The 19,831-nt window shown below is 43.0% G+C and overlaps 1 protein-coding gene across 5 annotated transcripts in view; it reads left to right on the top strand.

Moving 5' to 3' along the window:
* Positions 1–19,332, top strand: part of PLEKHA1 (pleckstrin homology domain containing A1) — a 36,801-nt gene extending 17,469 nt beyond the window's left edge. The window contains exons 5-13 of one of the 5 annotated variants that reach the window (XM_072131181.1): positions 1,350–1,447; positions 2,387–2,518; positions 3,970–4,104; positions 5,516–5,584; positions 5,701–5,765; positions 8,710–8,773; positions 12,091–12,180; positions 17,543–17,551; positions 18,062–19,332. In XM_072131181.1, the coding sequence (XP_071987282.1) occupies positions 1,350–1,447; positions 2,387–2,518; positions 3,970–4,104; positions 5,516–5,584; positions 5,701–5,765; positions 8,710–8,773; positions 12,091–12,180; positions 17,543–17,551; positions 18,062–18,343 (944 nt within the window). In that variant the 3' untranslated portion in view covers positions 18,344–19,332. Of the gene's footprint in view, positions 1–1,349; positions 1,448–2,386; positions 2,519–3,969; positions 4,105–5,515; positions 5,585–5,700; positions 5,766–8,709; positions 8,774–12,090; positions 12,181–17,505; positions 17,584–18,061 lie in introns of all 5 variants that reach the window. The other 4 variants (XM_072131183.1, XM_072131180.1, XM_072131184.1 and 1 more) reach the window with 4 other exon arrangements.
* The last annotated feature ends 499 nt before the right edge of the window (positions 19,333–19,831 follow it).

The raw sequence follows: 19,831 nt of genomic DNA, 5'->3' as shown, positions 1-19,831 counted from the left end.
TCAGCTTGAGGGCATAGACTGACAGACATTAGGCTCTGCCCTCTTCACCTATGGCAAAAATATTTTTCACCAAACACTTTTGGAACAGAAAATGCCATAAATTTGGAAAGAAAAGGACGAGCAGCACAAAGTAGGCATAGTTCTGCTTGTTTTCAAAGGGAGAATTGCATATCATTTGGTAAAATCGCTATAGCTTTACAGTTATGCTTTGTCACATAAAGCATGTTCTTAGGTACAATAGAACAGAAGATGGGGCCTTCTGAGGTGACATTACTCCTGCAAACACTAAACTTGACTTGAAAGAGACATATTTGCCTGACTTTGAGGGAGATTTGTTTTTATAGGTAAACATGTGAGATTTCGCATAAAAGCCTATAAAAGGACATTTCCCACCCTACCTAAGAGGGCTAGGGATTTAGAGGGGTTAAACCTTGTGTTGCTTTCCTTCAAGCTGGAGCCTATGAGGATTTAGGCCGTCAAATGCAAATTTATCCCAGAAAGCGCAGCCCTATGGAGTGGACTTCCCAGTCAAGTTTGCATATGGATGTTTGTTGCCCTGCACTGTCCTACAATTGTGAAACCACATATGTAACAAGCTGTTTATTTAGCAAAGTAACTTTAGGTGATTTGTGATTGTTGAATTGCTGTGTATTTATACAGTGTGCAGTATCATGGTATTTCTATGTTATGTCTACCAGCAGATCAGACCAGTCCTTCCAGGACAGATCCCTACATGTCCCCTGAATTCCTCCTGTTTTTCCTCTCTTCCTCCATTCCTTACATTCTTTCCTGTTAAACATTTATCCATAGCATACATCACTAGGACGGCCGTTTACAGTGCCTGCCCTCAGTATGTCGCTTCTATAATTGGGGAAAACCATATATGAAACAAATATAACATTTTGTGTATTCTAGTTCCTATTGCTTTTGTGTTCTTTTGTATAATCTGTAAAACTGGCCTTTTCATGTGCTGATTATTGGCTGATCTAAACCTATTCTAATATGTTGGGACCTATTGGGACAAGTGTGTTGGCATTGCTAAACGATCGGGCAGGTTGCCTTAAATCTGCCCTATCCTTTGCTGGTAAGTGACTGAAGGACTAGGGATTATCGACAAAGATCATTACTACAATGACGGAACACCTTCAAGCCTCTTATATTGGGGAATTGCAATATCAGCAATTGTCCTATATAAATTGTATAAATCAGGGATTCTCAGAATAGCAGGGTCACAGTGGTTGTTGCTGGTTATGTTGTCTCTCTGCCCCTTTCTGAGAATATAGAAAGTGCCTGTAATCCGCATCTGTATCATTCTGTAAATTGAAGGTGTCTCCTTTTTTTTTTTCCAGTAATAAATGCCGGCATGAGAAAATATTACCTACAAGCCAACGATCAGCAAGATCTAGTGGAATGGGTGAACGTTCTCAATAAAGCTACCAAAATTACAGTAAGCATTGTGTATAATTTACATTTTTCAGTAAAATGACACGTACAGTAACACGTGGACCTGCAGTGGAAGGCTAAAGGCACATGAACATTAATGGGGGAGATTTATCAGAATTGCCTATAATTATTGATGGGGTATGGAGATGCGTCGCCTAGTCACAGTCATGGCGTGCAATCCTATAAGATTAGGCTGCCAGTTTGTCACATCACTCATTGTTAATTGCTGGACCACGTACATATTTGGGTCAAACAGGGGCACATGTTCATTATATAGCAATCTGTGTCATATAATAAATTGACTTTCTAGCACTTAAGGACTGTCGTTCTATAAACTCAGCACATACTCTATAATAATATTGGCATGACAAAAGAATATTACTGCCTGATCTGACATGGGTAACAACCCATAGATGGGTTTCTGTGGGTGTCGCGGATGAGGCTGCTTGAGACGTAAGGTGATGCCTATTAAAAGCACAGAGACGTGGGAGGCTTTGGTTTCCTGCTCTAAACCCTCATCCTTCCCTGACTAATGTCATTGGCTGCAGAGTAAACACATTTCTTGTGAGATCTCCGTGGAATTGTAGAGACTTAATCATTGTTTTTATAGCATCCACATGCATCATGTAAAATCCCCCACAAGACCTTGGAGTTTAGATGGAGCTCATTGCTGTAGTTGTGGTCGAGGGTCACACAGGGCACATAAAAAATGTGTAGTGTTATTGTTTTGCCATTGTGATTGTTGGAGGAACCCCACTAAACACAAAAATAAGGGGTTCCACCTCTACATTCCTTGCCTATGAGACTGATATAGCCAAGCACTCTGTTAGAGTGAGCGGAGCAGCAGGATGCCTGGAGAATGGGACCCCTTTTATATAAACCTTTGTCAATATAATCTTCTCTTTGTGACATTGCTGATGATCAATATCTCTCACCCCTCCAGGTACCAAAACCAAGTGACCAACTGTGTCCTGCTGACAATGTGAACAACCAGCTGGAATATTCAGGCAGCAAGAAGCAGATCTCCTACAAGACTGAAATAGTGGGGGGCGTCCCGATTATCACTCCAACACAGGTACCTGCCTATTATGTGTTAAAGAGGGGCTCTACGGCACCCAACAAACCTCTTTTTTTCCTTCTTGCCGTATAATGTGGAGGCAGTTAAAGGAGGCTACAAAAGAACTTGAAGGTCTATACGTCTGACATAAACAGCTGAGTAAAGCTCTGTCAGTCCCATAGACTTTGGATGGAGTAGGAAGGTGCTTGACTGCTGCTCTATTCGTCTTCCCCCTCAACAAGGTCATGCAGGGTGAAATACTGGGGACACAAGATCCCTGTGCCAATTAACGTACGGTGTTGGGACCCCCAAAATTGGACATCTATCCACTGGATGTCCATTGTATGAAACCTATATACATAGGGATTAGAATCTGATCATGGGAACATTACATTGATCACTTTTTCAGAAGGCTAACCTATCTTTTCCTTGAAGTCACCAGTTCCAAGACTGTGTCCATTATGACCTGTGATTCGATGTACAATTCAAAACCATCCACGTTTCTAGTCTTGGGAATCTACCTGAAAAATCTCATACTGATTAACTTTAACAAGTGGAAGACCCCAGGTATGGTCACCAATATTATACTTACCCTGGTAAAATTTCTCTTTCACCACTGGGAGTCGCAGCTAATAAGATGCCCAGGCAGCATGACCACTCCAGCCACTGATACAGGAGAGGTTATGCTATAGGGCAATGATGGCGAACCCATGGCACGGGTGCCATAGGTGGCACTCAGAACCCTTTCTGTGGGCACCCAAGCCTTCACCCCCAACACAGAGTTTGCCAGACAGGACTCAAGGCTTCCTCCTGTGATACAGGAGGAGCTAGAAGGTGTGGATAGAGATGGATTTTCATTGGAGCTCATGCTCTGAAATTTGGTTTGTAGCTTCCCTGCAGGGTCCCCTGAAGAGAGCGGATCAGGGGACCCTGCAGGGAAGCTACAAATCAAATTTATCCATCTTTCTATTGTATTGGTGAATTCAGGAGACCAATACGATTAAAACCTGTGGTACAGCAAGAAGCAATAAGTTACTACTTAAATTGTCATGTTGGCACTTTGCGAAATATATGTGGGTTTTGGTTGTAGCTTGTGCACTCGGTCTCCAAAAGACGCCATCACTGCTATAGGGGGTGCAAACAGTAATGACCGCATAGCCTTCTCCATCCTCCAGAAGAAAGCGGGACACAAGATGTCACAGGAAGTCCAGAGTCCTGCTTCCTGGGGGTTCACTGACCCGTGGGAAACTTTATCAGGGTATGTATAATATGGGTAAGCCTATTAGGTTCTTATACTTGCTCTGGTAAAGTTTTCAATAAGTGGCCAACCCCTTTAAGTCCATGGGCTTTGTATGGTGTTGCAGTTCATCCCTATTCAGATTAATGGACTTGGTGGCACCGTCCATGGGCAAGAGCAATTTGCGGTGTTACCACAGATACTTACAATTTCTTTTTGCTTTCGTTTGTAGCAAGACATAAGTGAAAGTGCCAACACTGGTGACAGAAGCAATTTGAAACGTACTCAGAGCCAGCTAACGCCCCCCTATCGACTCTCAGACGGTGGTATTATAAAAGCAGGATACTGTGTCAAGCAGGGCGCTGTGGTAAGTGTATGAAGTGTTGCTTTAAAAGCAGCCTGATTGTTTTGCCCCACTAAGCTAGCAACATCCCCAGATAGGGTGTGAAATGTCCCTTCTAGAATTCCCTCTCTTATGGGAATCTGGTAAATAAATCTCCTTTAAACACATATCGGGTAAGAAGAGTCACTTTTTGCTTGTGATGAGTGGTTTTTTTTTTTCTCCCAGATTGAAGGGTAATTACTTCAGTGCATATAAAAACATGCCTTTTGTATCATATTGACAATAAAAATTTGCGATGTCATCAGGCTTGTGGTTATGTGAGTTAAAGACACAGTTGGAAATGCAAACTTCAGATAAAGATTTAGTTCTTGCCCATCTCTTGAACTGCTTGTATATCATCTTGAAAGCCTTATATTATCCTTAGCATATGTTGCCAAAAGTATCTATCTTTCCAGATCCCCCTATCCTGGATCCTAGAAGTGTCTTTCCTTCTCCAGCCTCTAAAAATGACTCTTTTTCAGGCAAAATATGCCAATTTTGCTCTGCAATTCTGAGTGCAAATTGAATAATATAAAAAAGAAGAAACATGACGCAGAAGGCCTTGGTGTAACCTATGGCCCCCATTAGTGTCTGCACCAGTTTTCTGTCTGACTTTGCACTAGAAAGAACGTGCAAACTGCTTGTACATATATTTATAAATTGTCTCCGCCAGCTTTGTGTCGCGGCTGCACTGTGTCAAGACAGAAAAAGTGTGCACCTTGCGGGGCGAGTTACTGCTTAGTCAAACCATGCGCCACAATTCTTCATGAACAAAGTACATTAAAAAAGTGGTGCACACTTCCTGAGCAGTTCAGGGGGCCAGATTCGTGATCAACGTGCACCACAATTCATGAATTGCACACTTCACAGGCAAACTGCACTGTTTTTGATAAATGTGGACAAATTTCTCAAGATCTGTAGACTCCTTGTTTATTTCCTAATCAAAGGGTTCTTCAGGCCCATAAAATCTCTTAAAAGAAACCAAGTAAGATCACAAATGTAATATTCCCTTCCTTTGCCGCACTTATATAAACACTCAACCCTAGTCATGACCTAGATTTGGCCATAGCCGCAGTATGAATAGACTTCACCGCTGCTGACCTCTGCTTAACTGGTTTTAACTTTGTCATCTTGAAATGTCACCTCTGCAGCCGTCCTTGGGTGCCCTGGTGTTTACCGTCATTGGAGCTAGGGAAAAAGGGGGGGGGGGGGCGCAGACAGGGGACCAGAGGAAGGTATATGTATAGGAGCAGCAAAGGACTGGTAACATGACATTACTCCATCAATTATTTTATAGCATTAGCTGCTTGCGAAAGGACGGAACTCAGAAATCATAACTAATATTCTCTGCTCTTTACTTACATACATTACTCTTCCTCTCCTCTCTCCCATATAGATGAAGACCTGGAAAAGAAGATTCTTTATTCTAGATGAGAATACAATAGGATATTTTAAGTCTGATATGGTATGGATACAAAGTACTTTCTATCATGGAAACTGAACTGCAGGATATTTCCATTTGAACATTTCCATTTTTTTTTTTTTGTTATTTAATCTATGCATTTTCCTGACTCTCCATAGGATAGAGATCCCCTTCGTATGATACAGCTGAGAGAGGTGCAGAAAGTTCAAGAATGCAAACAAAGGTGAGCCAGTACACGGAGGTTATAGAAAATCTACTATCAAAATCCAGCATGATAAACCAGGGACACTTTTAATATTTGTTATCCATGGCCTCCTTCTAAAATCAACTTGTAAAATTATGCTAATCAGCCTATGAAAACTTCCTTTGTTGCAGTGGCTAGGGCGAAAGTGCAGAAGGAGTGGGAAACAGTGTAACAGCCTGTGAAGCTACAGTATGGAGGGGCTCTGCTAATGCCCCCAGACCCTTTAAGGCTCATTTGCATAATTTAAAGTTCATTTTAGAAGGAAGGAGGCCATGAATAGCAAATAGAAGAAGATCACCATAGTCATGGTAACTGGATCTATGAGTAAGCGGCCCTGGTTTATCATGATGGATTTTGATGTAGAGGGAGTACAGGATGCAGAATATATAGTTATCCAGATTAGATTAAAATTACAATATAGATTAAGAGTCATCTTGTCCTGCTGCACTGGAAGCTGCTGACAGTTCTCTCCAATTCATGTTTTGCTGTACTTAATGCATCAAATCAAATGGTAGGTTTCCTTTATGAAGAAAACATACCTTGAGAATGCTGTAGCTACACTGTTGCAGGATCATATCTTGGTTAATCCCTGTGCTGACTGATAAAACAGATATAACATTATGATAATGTAGCTCTGTCGCTTCTATGGCTCCTTCAGCGCTTGAGTTTTTCTCTGCAGGAGAATATGATGCAATCACTGTTCTCCCTGCCAGACAGAATAATCAATTGGTCCACTGTCCCCCAGCTGCTGTGTGCGAGTGATCCAGCTAGCCGCCATTTGTAATTACAAGCTCCATGATCTAGGCAGCCATGCTGACCCAGCTTTCCCAAGGTCCTGAATGTTATAATTGTGTTTTCATCAAAATCGCTCAGATCAGGGATTAACCCCTTCCCGCTGCGGCCCTCTTTCGATTTTGCGTTTTCATTTTTCACTCCCCACATTCAAAAATCTGTAACTTTTTTTTATTTTTCCATGTACAGAGCTGTGTGATGGCTTATTTTCTGCGTGACAAATTACACTTCAAAATGGTGGTATTTAATATTCCATGCTGTGTACCGGGAAGCGGGAAAAAAATTCCAAATGCAGTGAAATTGGTTAAAAAAACGCATTTGTGCCGTATTCTTGTGGGCTTGGATTTTACGGATTTCACTGTGCACCCCAAATGACATGTCTACTTTATTCTTTGGGTCGGTACGATTACGGGGATACCAAATTTGTATAGGTTTTATAATGTTTTCATACATTTAAAAAAATTAAAACCTCCTGTACAAAATTTTTTGGGGGGATTTTGCCATCTTCTGGGGCTAATAACTTTTTCATACTTTGGTGTATGGAGCTGTGGGTGGTGTCGTTTTTTGCGGATTTTGATGGCGTTTACAATGTTTTCATTTTTAGGACTGTACGACCTTTTGATCACTTTTTATAGAATTAAAAAAAAAATTTTTAAATGGCAAAAAAGTGCCATTTTCGACTTTGGGCGCGATTTCCCGTTACGGGGTTAAACGCAGTGAAAAACCGTTATCATATTTTGATAGATCGGGCATTTTCGGACTCGGCGATACCTAATGTGTTTATGATTTTTACTGTTTATTTATATTTATATCAATTTTAGGGAAAGGGTGGTGATTTGAATTTTTATGTTTTTTTTTTATTTTAACTTTTTTAATTTATTTTAATTTTTACTATTTTTCAGACTCCCTAGGGTACTTTAACCCTAGGGTGTCTGTACGATCCTATCATATACTGTCATACTACAGCACATGGTAATGAATGGGTTAACCCGAAGTCTTTTTATTCCGCCGGCGATCAGCGGTAAAACACCCGCTGCCCGCGAGCCCTCTCCATGTACCGGTACCCGACATGTGACGTACTATTACGTCACATGTCGGTAAGGGGTTAACCTAGATATGATGCTGCATCAGTGTAGCTACAGCATTCTCAAGGTATGCTTGCTTCATAATGCATCAAATGGTAGGTTTCCTTTAGAGGGGTTGTCCACTTTCAGCAAATAATTGATATTGTTTGTGTAAGGAAAAGTTATGAGATTTTTCCAATGTACTTTCTCTATGAATCCCTCAGTTTTCTAGATCTCCGCTTGCTGTCCTTCTATAGAAAGCTTCTGTTTGTTTACTTTCACTGGATAGGGATCTGTCCATGGTCACACAGGTGCGCAGCTCGTTATCACCAAAACTAATCAGAGCCGTGCACCTGTGTCTCCATCACATGACCAGGGACATTTTTTTCTGTCCACTGAAAGTAAACCTAGAAGCTTTCTATAGAATGACAGCAAGCAGAGCTCTAGAAAAGCATGGGGAATTGATACAGAAAGTGTATTGGAAAGTTGTATAAATTCCTTACACAAACGATATCAATTATATGCTGAAAGTAGACAACCCCTTTAAGCAGTGTATGCACAGTTTTTCTTTACCTGGGCCAGAATTACCATGGAATCTCCCCTCCAGCCACTTTGTAAAATGTTTTGAGATAAGTGAACACCCTGCAAATTATCGCACAGGAGGAAAGGTTCTTAATGAGAATATGTTTATTAAACTCTCAAACACGTGAATGATAAGCGGATCAATGTCATCATTCACATATTAGGGAGTATAATAAAGCTCTTCCCTTGCCCTTTGTTCACATGGGGTGATCTGCATGTTACTTTTTCAGAACAGGTAAGACCAAGGGTGTTGCTTCTCTTAGTGTGAACTGTAATTTCGGATGGGTGTTGGAGCGACACTCCAGCACCCGAATCAGGAGAATTGTGGAAGAATAGCTTGGCAGTGGATGTTCAGCTCAGATTCTGCATAAAACTGTGTATATTGTGTAAACTGGGACATAAAATATATATTTAAATATAGAAACATATTTGTTTCTGTTAAAATTATTGGTCATTTTCGATAACCGCATTTCCTCTCTCCGCAGTGATATAATGATGAGGGACAACTTGTTTGAAATAGTAACAACTTCTCGAACGTTTTACGTACAGGTACGTGTTTTGTTCTTTTGTGTGGAAAATTAAAAAGAATTTAAGAAATATTTAGCGCACCAAAGAAACTAAATTATCCTAAGCCAGATTTTGCTTGGTTCTCCCATCTGCAGACTTAAAGGTTCAGCAAGATATTATTCCTTTCTTCTGTAAACCGCGCCACCTCTGTGGTTAAGTTTGTATCTGATTTTGCAACTCTGCTCCATGTGAATGGGGTATAGTAACAAATGCAACCTGTGGACAGAAATGTTACTGTGTCCAAAAGATAGCAGATATTTTTTTTGCCCCCCTCTGGTTAACCCCCTTTAATGGACACTTACTCATAGCCACAGGTAAGGTGCCTAGGTCTATCTTATACTAGTAATCCACATTCTTACTTTTTTCTATGCTAATGAGTTTGTAGGCTACTGGAGGTGGTTCCCACAGCCCCTCTGTGCTTTAGATTCATAGGCTGTTACACTGTCTCCCCTTCTCCAGCTGATCCCTCAGCACTTCCCTATCCCTCTGCCTGATCTAATCTCACTGCAGTAGAGAAAGTATCAGCACACAATGGTAGGGTTGAAGTGCGGCTGCATGGTGTAACAGCCTGTGAAGCCAAAGCATCGAGGGGCTCTGGGAAGCACCACAGTAGCCTTTCCGGCTCATTAGAATAATTGTTAAAGTTGGTTTTAGAAGGAAGAAGGCCATGGATCACAAATATAACAATATTACCACTGTCACGGTGCCTGGATCTATGAGTAAGTGTCTCTGGTTTATCATGATGGATTTGGGTGATAGTTTACCTTTTATATCTCCAGCTCTGACTTGTCTCCGAACTGGTGGGTGGGAAATGGCTGCACATGGAGAAGGCGGCTACAGATACATTCTCATGGCTTTACACTGTGGATATCTGACTGAAATGCCGGTGCATTGTCCACCTGAAATTGAGTTATTACAGATCCTAGTGATTTGTATAAGGTTTGCTGCTGGAGCCGTATCCTAAATTTTTACTAACTTTGTTTTTTTAGCAGACTCCACTAGAGGGAGTTTAATATATGAACAGTAGGAAAGCTCCAAGGCATTATCTATGTAGTGGATGACGAGCTCTGTATGAGAGGAAATGCAGCTCTAACCATTAGAAATGGATATTTAAAGGGATTGTCCACTTTAAATACATTACAGCAAATAATTAATATTGTTTGTGCAATGAAGAGTTTTATTTTTTTCCAATATACTTTCTGTATCAATTCTTCAGTTTTCTAAATCTCTGCTTGCTGTCATGCAACTGAAAGCTTTGTTTTATTCCTGTAAATAAACAGCGATCAATGGTCATGTGATGTCACAGGTGCACGGCTCGGTATATCGCACAGCTCTGATTATGCTTTGCGTTATAACCAGACATGCACCTGTGTGACATCACATGATGAAGGATCAGTGTTTATCTTCAGGAAGTAAACAATGAAGCTTCCTTTTGCAGAACAGCAAGCAGAGATCCAAAAAAGTGAAGAATTGATACAGATAGCATATTGAAAAATTGAATAACTTTTCAATATCCATTATTTGCTGGAATGTGCTTAAAGTGGACAACCCCTTTAAGTCCAAAATTCTATGTCAATTGACTGAAATTGAAACACAAAACTTTGCTGTTTTTAACCTATATTGGAACTTGTGAATGCTGCCCTGTTGTGATCTTCAAGTTAAGGAAACACGGCAATGTGTGGGTCCCTGCCTTATACTAATTTATGTGAATTTACTGTTGGCATTTTTTTCAACCTACGAGGAACATTGAAAGTGACAGGCAGCAAATAATAAGGTTGTGTACAGGAAATGTGTTTGCACCCCTCTTTGTGGTATGTGACCACGCTAAGCTCTTCCTGGTCCATTGCCCACCATCGCCTGCTTAACAAGTTGGACAACTGATCATATCTCTTTTGCACAGTAGCATGCAAATCTCACCCAGTCAGACTTAGGGGTATAGAGTGCATCTTAGCTTGTCTCTATTTCCATCTTACATGGACTTGCCACAAGATGCCGTACAATATACATCTTGTACAGGCAGTTCTCTACTTAAGGACACTTGACTTACAGACGGCTCCTAGTTCCAGACAGATCCCTCTGCCCACTGTGACCTTTGGTGAAGCTCTTTGAATACTTCACTATAGTCCCAGGCTGCAATGATCAGCTGCAAAGTGTCTGTGATGAAGTTTTATTGACAATTCTGGTTCCCATTACAGCAAAATCACTAGGACAAAAATACAATTTGTCTGGATCTACAATTCTAAAATATATAGTTTCCACTTGCATTTCATCTTAAAGGACATCTACCACCAGGATCAAGGGTTGTAAACCAAGCACACTGATGTTGGTGTGTGTGTGTGTGTCCCCTCTGACCGGATCTGCTCTTCTTTTAGCTACTTATACCCTTGTTTTTTTATCAAAAAAGGCTTTTAAAGGTGTTAATAGAGCCTGAAGCCCCTCAAGCTCATTTCCATAATTTGAAAGCCTTTTTTTATTAGCTACTTCTACCCTTGTTTTCAAAAGAAGAGCAGATTCTGCCAGAGGGGGGACACACCGGTATGTCAGTGTGCTTGGTTTACAACCTTTGATCCTGGTGGTAGATTTCCTTTAAGAACAAACCTAAAGAACTCAACTTGTTCTTAATCCGGGGACTGCCTGTATATAGTTTTCCCACCAAAGCCTCTGTGTCAGATCACTGAGGATCCAACCCATGGGACCCCCCCCCCCCCCCAACAATCAGGAGTATGGAAGACTAGAATTACTAGAAATACTTCTGCTCGATTTTCTTATGAGAAGGCCTCATGCACATAACCGTATGGTTTTTGTTTTGTTTTTTTTGTTTGTTTGTTTTTATTTTTTTATTTTTTTGTTTTTTTTGTTTTTTTGTTTTTTTGCTGTTCTGAATATAGAGCTGTATTTTGGCCGTCAGTACGGGGCATTTTTCAGCACATATGGCATCATATCAATATAAAATACAGTGGGCCTGCTGACGGAATGCACCTCCCACTGGTTCTGGTTTCTCTGAATGCTGCAGGTATATACAACCATATGCAGCACGTATTTTAACCATATATTATACGTTCCCGTAGACTTCTATGTGGCAGTACAGTCCGGAAATACTGCAGAAAAAAGGACATGCTTTATATTTTTTTTTTTTCTTACTCCTCACTCGTGGTACAGTATGTTGCACAATACGGTCATTAAAAGGGATGGCCATATTACCCATTGTAATGCACGGGCTGTATGCTGCGCGTATATATACGGCCGTTTTCATACATTTGTGTGCATGAAGCCTAATTTTGTCTTTTCTGTTCCAACAGGCGGACAGTCCTGAAGAAATGCACAGCTGGATCCGCGCTATATCTGGTGCCATTGTAGCGCAGCGGGGGCCGGCCAGATCTGCAGCCTCTGTAGGTTCCCCCCTCTTGTAGTCCATGGGGCCAGTAGGTGCACATTGTAACAGTCATGGCCACATAGCACCGTACTATATATTTCTGTACTGAGTTGTACACTCGGTTTCCACTATCATGAGAAATTTCCCAGCCATTTGTCCGTGGGCATAATAAATTAAAGCCAAGTTGTTTGTTTGCAGTTGCCCAAATAGTAACCTACAGAAACCCACAATCCTGTGTCGGTGACTGATATTTATAATGGTTTTGTGGCCCTTTGGGAACATAAAATTCAGTCGCTGGAGTTGAGTTCCTTCGGGCGCCATTATTCATTACTTTACAAGAATTTCTGGCATCTGGGACTGTGTGCGGTCATCTATTTCTGAAGCCAACACTTGTCTGGGTCTTTGGCTCTAAAAGTCCACAAGCTTAGAGTGAAGGATTTTTAAGTGGTTACTTTTGTCCTTGGATTGTGGTGTTGGTTGTCTCTTGTTAGTTTGTGAATACTTTTGACAACTCATGAGCATATAAGGCTAAGACGCCTCAGTGACGTTACATTGGGTCTCAATGAAGTTGCTTTTATTTTATTTTCTTTACAGGTAATCAAACCCAACCTTGTGCTCATCACACAAAGTCTACCGAATCCGATTTTTAATAATTAGTCACAATCTTGCACAAAACAAAAATAACATTTTATAGAATGCTCACCAAAATTTGGTGCATTGAAAAGAGACAGTGACAATCCCACTGTTTCTGAATGGCTAAAAGATGAAATACTGCTACATACCATGACAGAAGTTTAGTAATACAAAATTGTGCTATTTGTCTGTTGTCCATCAAAGTAGATGACATGGATAACATAGATTATCAAGGGGGTTAAAGTGGAAAAAAAAAAAAAACAACCCTTCACTTTTATTCCATTTAGGTCACCCTTTATGTAGGTATATGGAAAACCAGCCAGTGGGATTTCTGTTGTGTACAGGAGGTTGATATGGTCTAGATCAGTGATTTTCAACCTGTGTGCCGCGGGGAGCCCCTGTGTATCGCTGCTGCCGCGCCCCTGTGTTTTGGTCCCCATACTTACCAACAAGCCCCGCGTCGGCGATCCGCCCATCTTCCGTAACTCCTGCACCGCGCGGCCCATGTCACGTGACTGACGCGACCTGACGTCAGGTCGCGTAAGTCACGTGACATGGGCCGTGCGGTGCAGGAGCTACAGAAGATGGGCGGATCGCCATTAGGAGAGAAGTTACGCGGAAGAAGACATCAAGGGTAAGTATATTATGTTATTATTTGTATAAGGAAGGAAGCTAGGGTCTTTTTTTTATTAGTAAAGGGGGGCCTCTAGGGCCTTTTGATTAGTAAAGGGGGGCCTCTAGGGCCTTTTGATTAGTAAAGGGGGGCCTCTAGGGCCTTTTGATTAGTAAAGGGGGGCCTCTAGGGCCTTTTGATTAGTAAAGGGGGGCCTCTAGGGCCTTTTGATTAGTAAAGGGGGGCCTCTAGGGCCTTTTGATTAGTAAAGGGGGGCCTCTAGGGCCTTTTGATTAGTAAAGGGGGGCCTCTAGGGCCTTTTGATTAGTAAAGGGGGGCCTCTAGGGCCTTTTGATTAGTAAAGGGGGGCCTCTAGGGCCTTTTGATTAGTAAAGGGGGGCCTCTAGGGCCTTTTGATTAGTAAAGGGGGGCCTCTAGGGCCTTTTGATTAGTAAAGGGGGGCCTCTAGGGCCTTTTGATTAGTAAAGGGGGGCCTCTAGGGCCTTTTGATTAGTAAAGGGGGGCCTCTAGGGCCTTTTGATTAGTAAAGGGGGGCCTCTAGGGCCTTTTGATTAGTAAAGGGGGGCCTCTAGGGCCTTTTGATTAGTAAAGGGGGGCCTCTAGGGCCTTTTGATTAGTAAAGGGGGGCCTCTAGGGCCTTTTGATTAGTAAAGGGGGGCCTCTAGGGCCTTTTGATTAGTAAAGGGGGGCCTCTAGGGCCTTTTGATTAGTAAAGGGGGGCCTCTAGGGCCTTTTGATTAGTAAAGGGGGGCCTCTAGGGCCTTTTGATTAGTAAAGGGGGGCCTCTAGGGCCTTTTGATTAGTAAAGGGGGGCCTCTAGGGCCTTTTGATTAGTAAAGGGGGGCCTCTAGGGCCTTTTGATTAGTAAAGGGGGGCCTCTAGGGCCTTTTGATTAGTAAAGGGGGGCCTCTAGGGCCTTTTGATTAGTAAAGGGGGGCCTCTAGGGCCTTTTGATTAGTAAAGGGGGGCCTCTAGGGCCTTTTGATTAGTAAAGGGGGGCCTCTAGGGCCTTTTGATTAGTAAAGGGGGGCCTCTAGGGCCTTTTGATTAGTAAAGGGGGGCCTCTAGGGCCTTTTGATTAGTAAAGGGGGGCCTCTAGGGCCTTTTGATTAGTAAAGGGGGGCCTCTAGGGCCTTTTGATTAGTAAAGGGGGGCCTCTAGGGCCTTTTGATTAGTAAAGGGGGGCCTCTAGGGCCTTTTGATTAGTAAAGGGGGGCCTCTAGGGCCTTTTGATTAGTAAAGGGGGGCCTCTAGGGCCTTTTGATTAGTAAAGGGGGGCCTCTAGGGCCTTTTGATTAGTAAAGGGGGGCCTCTAGGGCCTTTTGATTAGTAAAGGGGGGCCTCTAGGGCCTTTTGATTAGTAAAGGGGGGCCTCTAGGGCCTTTTGATTAGTAAAGGGGGGCCTCTAGATTAGTAAAGGGGGGCCTCTAGATTAGTAAAGGGGGGCCTCTAGATTAGTAAAGGGGGGCCTCTAGATTAGTAAAGGGGGGCCTCTAGATTAGTAAAGGGGGGCCTCTAGATTAGTAAAGGGGGGCCTCTAGATTAGTAAAGGGGGGCCTCTAGATTAGTAAAGGGGGGCCTCTAGATTAGTAAAGGGGGGCCTCTAGATTAGTAAAGGGGGGCCTCTAGATTAGTAAAGGGGGGCCTCTAGATTAGTAAAGGGGGGCCTCTAGATTAGTAAAGGGGGGCCTCTAGATTAGTAAAGGGGGGCCTCTAGATTAGTAAAGGGGGGCCTCTAGATTAGTAAAGGGGGGCCTCTAGATTAGTAAAGGGGGGCCTCTAGATTAGTAAAGGGGGGCCTCTAGATTAGTAAAGGGGGGCCTCTAGATTAGTAAAGGGGGGCCTCTAGATTAGTAAAGGGGGGCCTCTAGATTAGTAAAGGGGGGCCTCTAGATTAGTAAAGGGGGGCCTCTAGATTAGTAAAGGGGGGCCTCTAGATTAGTAAAGGGGGGCCTCTAGATTAGTAAAGGGGGGCCTCTAGATTAGTAAAGGGGGGCCTCTAGATTAGTAAAGGGGGGCCTCTAGATTAGTAAAGGGGGGCCTCTAGATTAGTAAAGGGGGGCCTCTAGATTAGTAAAGGGGGGCCTCTAGATTAGTAAAGGGGGGCCTCTAGATTAGTAAAGGGGGGCCTCTAGATTAGTAAAGGGGGGCCTCTAGATTAGTAAAGGGGGGCCTCTAGATTAGTAAAGGGGGGCCTCTAGATTAGTAAAGGGGGGCCTCTAGATTAGTAAAGGGGGGCCTCTAGATTAGTAAAGGGGGGCCTCTAGATTAGTAAAGGGGGGCCTCTAGATTAGTAAAGGGGGGCCTCTAGATTAGTAAAGGGGGGCCTCTAGATTAGTAAAGGGGGGCCTCTAGATTAGTAAAGGGGGGCCTCTAGATTAGTAAAGGGGGGCCTCTAGATTAGTAAAGGGGGGCCTCTAGATTAGTAAAGGGGGGCCTCTAGATTAGTAAAGGGGGGCCTCTAGATTAGTAAAGGGGGGCCTCTAGATTAGTAAAGGGGGGCCTCTAGATTAGTAAAGGGGGGCCTCTAGATTAGTAAAGGGGGGCCTCTAGATTAGTAAAGGGGGGCCTCTAGATTAGTAAAGGGGGGCCTCTAGATTAGTAAAGGGGGGCCTCTAGATTAGTAAAGGGGGGCCTCTAGATTAGTAAAGGGGGGCCTCTAGATTAGTAAAGGGGGGCCTCTAGATTAGTAAAGGGGGGCCTCTAGATTAGTAAAGGGGGGCCTCTAGATTAGTAAAGGGGGGCCTCTAGATTAGTAAAGGGGGGCCTCTAGATTAGTAAAGGGGGGCCTCTAGATTAGTAAAGGGGGGCCTCTAGATTAGTAAAGGGGGGCCTCTAGATTAGTAAAGGGGGGCCTCTAGATTAGTAAAGGGGGGCCTCTAGATTAGTAAAGGGGGGCCTCTAGATTAGTAAAGGGGGGCCTCTAGATTAGTAAAGGGGGGCCTCTAGATTAGTAAAGGGGGGCCTCTAGATTAGTAAAGGGGGGCCTCTAGATTAGTAAAGGGGGGCCTCTAGATTAGTAAAGGGGGGCCTCTAGATTAGTAAAGGGGGGCCTCTAGATTAGTAAAGGGGGGCCTCTAGATTAGTAAAGGGGGGCCTCTAGATTAGTAAAGGGGGGCCTCTAGATTAGTAAAGGGGGGCCTCTAGATTAGTAAAGGGGGGCCTCTAGATTAGTAAAGGGGGGCCTCTAGATTAGTAAAGGGGGGCCTCTAGATTAGTAAAGGGGGGCCTCTAGATTAGTAAAGGGGGGCCTCTAGATTAGTAAAGGGGGGCCTCTAGATTAGTAAAGGGGGGCCTCTAGATTAGTAAAGGGGGGCCTCTAGATTAGTAAAGGGGGGCCTCTAGATTAGTAAAGGGGGGCCTCTAGATTAGTAAAGGGGGGCCTCTAGATTAGTAAAGGGGGGCCTCTAGATTAGTAAAGGGGGGCCACTAGGGGCTCTTGATTAGTAAAGGGAGGCCTTTTATGACTGTTTTAGTGTCATTTTGTGCTATTTTGGTTGGTGGTGTGCCCCAGGATTTTCTAAGTATAAAAAGTGTGCCGCGGCTCAAAAAAGGTTGAAAATCACTGGTCTAGATGACTACATTCCTCCAAGCATCATGCGCCCCCCCCCCCCCTCCTCTGATAATCTATGACAGCAGTTTAACCATTGAGTTGCCTTTTTGCATATCGTTTCATATTGTTAATGTTTATGGGTGGGTTGTTCTATACACAGTCAGCTTACTGACCCAACCCCAATGAAATCCGAAAGTAGAACACGGGGACAGGACTGAAGTCGCTACCTTTCTCTAAAGTAAATTTATTACAACAAAAATGGTTCCAATGTTTGCCCTTCTGTGTAAGGCTACTCCGAAATCTGTACAAGTGTCTGGTTTGGGCAGAATTCCATCTCCATAAACCCGTCCTCATAAATCTTATTTCCAGGACGGAATAATTACCTCCAAGTCTGATTACCTTTGAGTCTTACTTTTATCTTTTCACAACTTTTTCTCTGTTTCATGTATATCTTTCAGTTTCTCTTTCATCTCTTTTTTTTCCCTCTTGTTTTTTTTTCTTCCTTATTCCTCTCTTTTAAGGTGTTTTTAATTCCCATCCTGCCCTGTCTCCCCGCAGATGCGACAGGTCAGACGTCTTTCAAATCCCTGTATACCGAGGTACACGGGCAGCAGTGCATGCCCACCATACTAATGGCTGCCTCTCACCATGTAACATGCCCCCATCCACATAACGTCCATCCACTAAACTGTGCTGTGTGTACATGCCCGTACTGCACTGTTATATTTGCATGCTACGTGTGTATACAGTGACGGAGCATGCCCTCATCCAGGGAAAATGCCAAGTGAATAGTCTGCTTTGTCTTACAGTCATAACCTTAACTACTGCCTTTTGCAGTTTGCCTCAGCGTGCCTTGGAGGGTTTGCAGAAGGACTCTGCGTCCTACACTCTTTCATGGATTTTCCGCAGATTGCAGGCGCTGTGGTCCGGGCTTGTAAGGACAGGAGAGAGTAAACTGGTTCATGTCCTGACCTTCTATGCATTTTACAGCTGCTGACTCACTTTTTGGCTGGATGACAACTACTAACATGTCCTGTAACTGTTACAGTCTTATAAATGAGTCTGTTCTCTTTGCAGGAGACCCCCACTTCATACTCTGAGCTCAGCTCCTCTTTTCGCTCCTTCGGTCTCCCTCATGCGGCCGCCAGAGCTCAGCACTCTGACCCCGGGCCTCCTTATCGGAGCAGGGATGACTCTGGTACCAGGAACCAGCCAGGACACCTCAAGATCACGTCTGTCCCTGCAGGAAACCAGGCTAGCAAAATGACTCATTCTGCCCCCAGCACTATGTCCATCAATCTGTACGACCCGGGGATCGTGGACCTAGATGATATCAGCTTACCCGTCACCGATGTCTGAGGCAGGGGCAAGGAAGTGTGGAGTGAAACCCGGAAGACCTACAGCAGAACTGTTTAGTTTCCCTGTCTCCTAGTGCACAACCTCCTCTTCCTTCTCATCAGTGGTAAAGAATTAGGTTTTATTCGATCCCACCAGCTCTGCAGGACCAATGCAGTAAGAGGTTAGAATACATTCCCGAAATAAGTCTACTGTGGCCAAATCGAGAGAGCCGATTTCTGGAACGACTAGATGAGAACATGCCACCTATGGCATGGGGTGCCTTCCTTTTTGTTTTGCCCTTGTAGCCGTTTTACTTGCAAAGTGATATTCAGTCTTGTGCCACAGTAGACATGGGCACCTTGGTGAGACGTAAAATTTTTGCTGACCATAAGAAGCTAATAAAGTATTTTTAGGTCTTTGCTGCAATGCAATAAATGCCCATCTGCAAGCAAAGAAAACCGGAGCTCTGTGATGTCACTTGTTCTGGACCTCGTGCCACCATTCCTTGACACCCCCCCCCCCCATATATTGCACATTTAGGGGGAATGCTGATAGAAAAGCACGGGAATGGATTTTACCCCATTATTTTCTTCTTGGAGATATCGGTTTCTGGACTGTAATCTCACTGTGCCTCTAATCAAGGTTTATGGCTTCTTCCATGAAATTCCTGGAGACCATTGTATCCATGCACTGTTTTATCGTCTCCATGTCCCAAGTGCCTGCTGTTTCCCTGTGTTGGATCTCATGTGGTGTAAGACTGTTGTCTTGTGAACTGCCGATACTAACACATCTGCTGTAACCATGTGCTTCCAGCTGTGACTCCGAAAATATGACAAATCCCAAAGTTCTTGTATTATTATTATTATTTTTTTTTTTATAAATGTATGTATGTGGGTGGTGGGTTCTAATTTATAAAAGAAAAATACAAAAAAAAAATTTAAATCACGTACGTCCTTGAAATGCACCATTTTGACTATATTGGATGAAATAAATATATTGGTTTTCAGTAATGTAGTGTTTCTTTATAAAGGAGCGAGTGCAAAAGGTTTTGCTAAATTGTAATTAATCTATAGTTCAGCAGGGAAAGCACATACAGGGCCGTGATCATAACAAGAAGCAAAAAGGACTTATGGTGAAACTTACCTTAATAATTACACTGCCAGATATAACCGTGCCCTTAGGAAATCATTATGATTCATTATGAACCAGGGACACTATCTCCTATATCAGGGGTCCCCAAACTTTTTACATAGGGGGCCGTTCACTGTTCCTCTCAGACCGTTGGAGGGCCGGACTAAAGTTTAAAAATAAATAGCGGTACATGTGACTGCATCAATTATTTGATATACTGCACCCCGTGGTGAACTATTTTATATATTGTCTTAATTAATTAATTGGGTTACTTAATTTTGAAATATATGGGGACCCCGCTTTATTAATTATTGAATAATGCTGCCTTCCCCTCCCATTAATTACTAGACTGTCGTTCATAATTAATTATTTCCTATG

Source organism: Engystomops pustulosus, chromosome 11 (genome assembly GCF_040894005.1).
Source record: "Engystomops pustulosus chromosome 11, aEngPut4.maternal, whole genome shotgun sequence".
Lineage (NCBI taxonomy): Eukaryota > Metazoa > Chordata > Amphibia > Anura > Leptodactylidae > Engystomops > Engystomops pustulosus.
The sequence above is the reverse complement of the archived record's forward strand: the minus strand, read 5'-3'. Positions and strand labels throughout refer to the sequence as shown.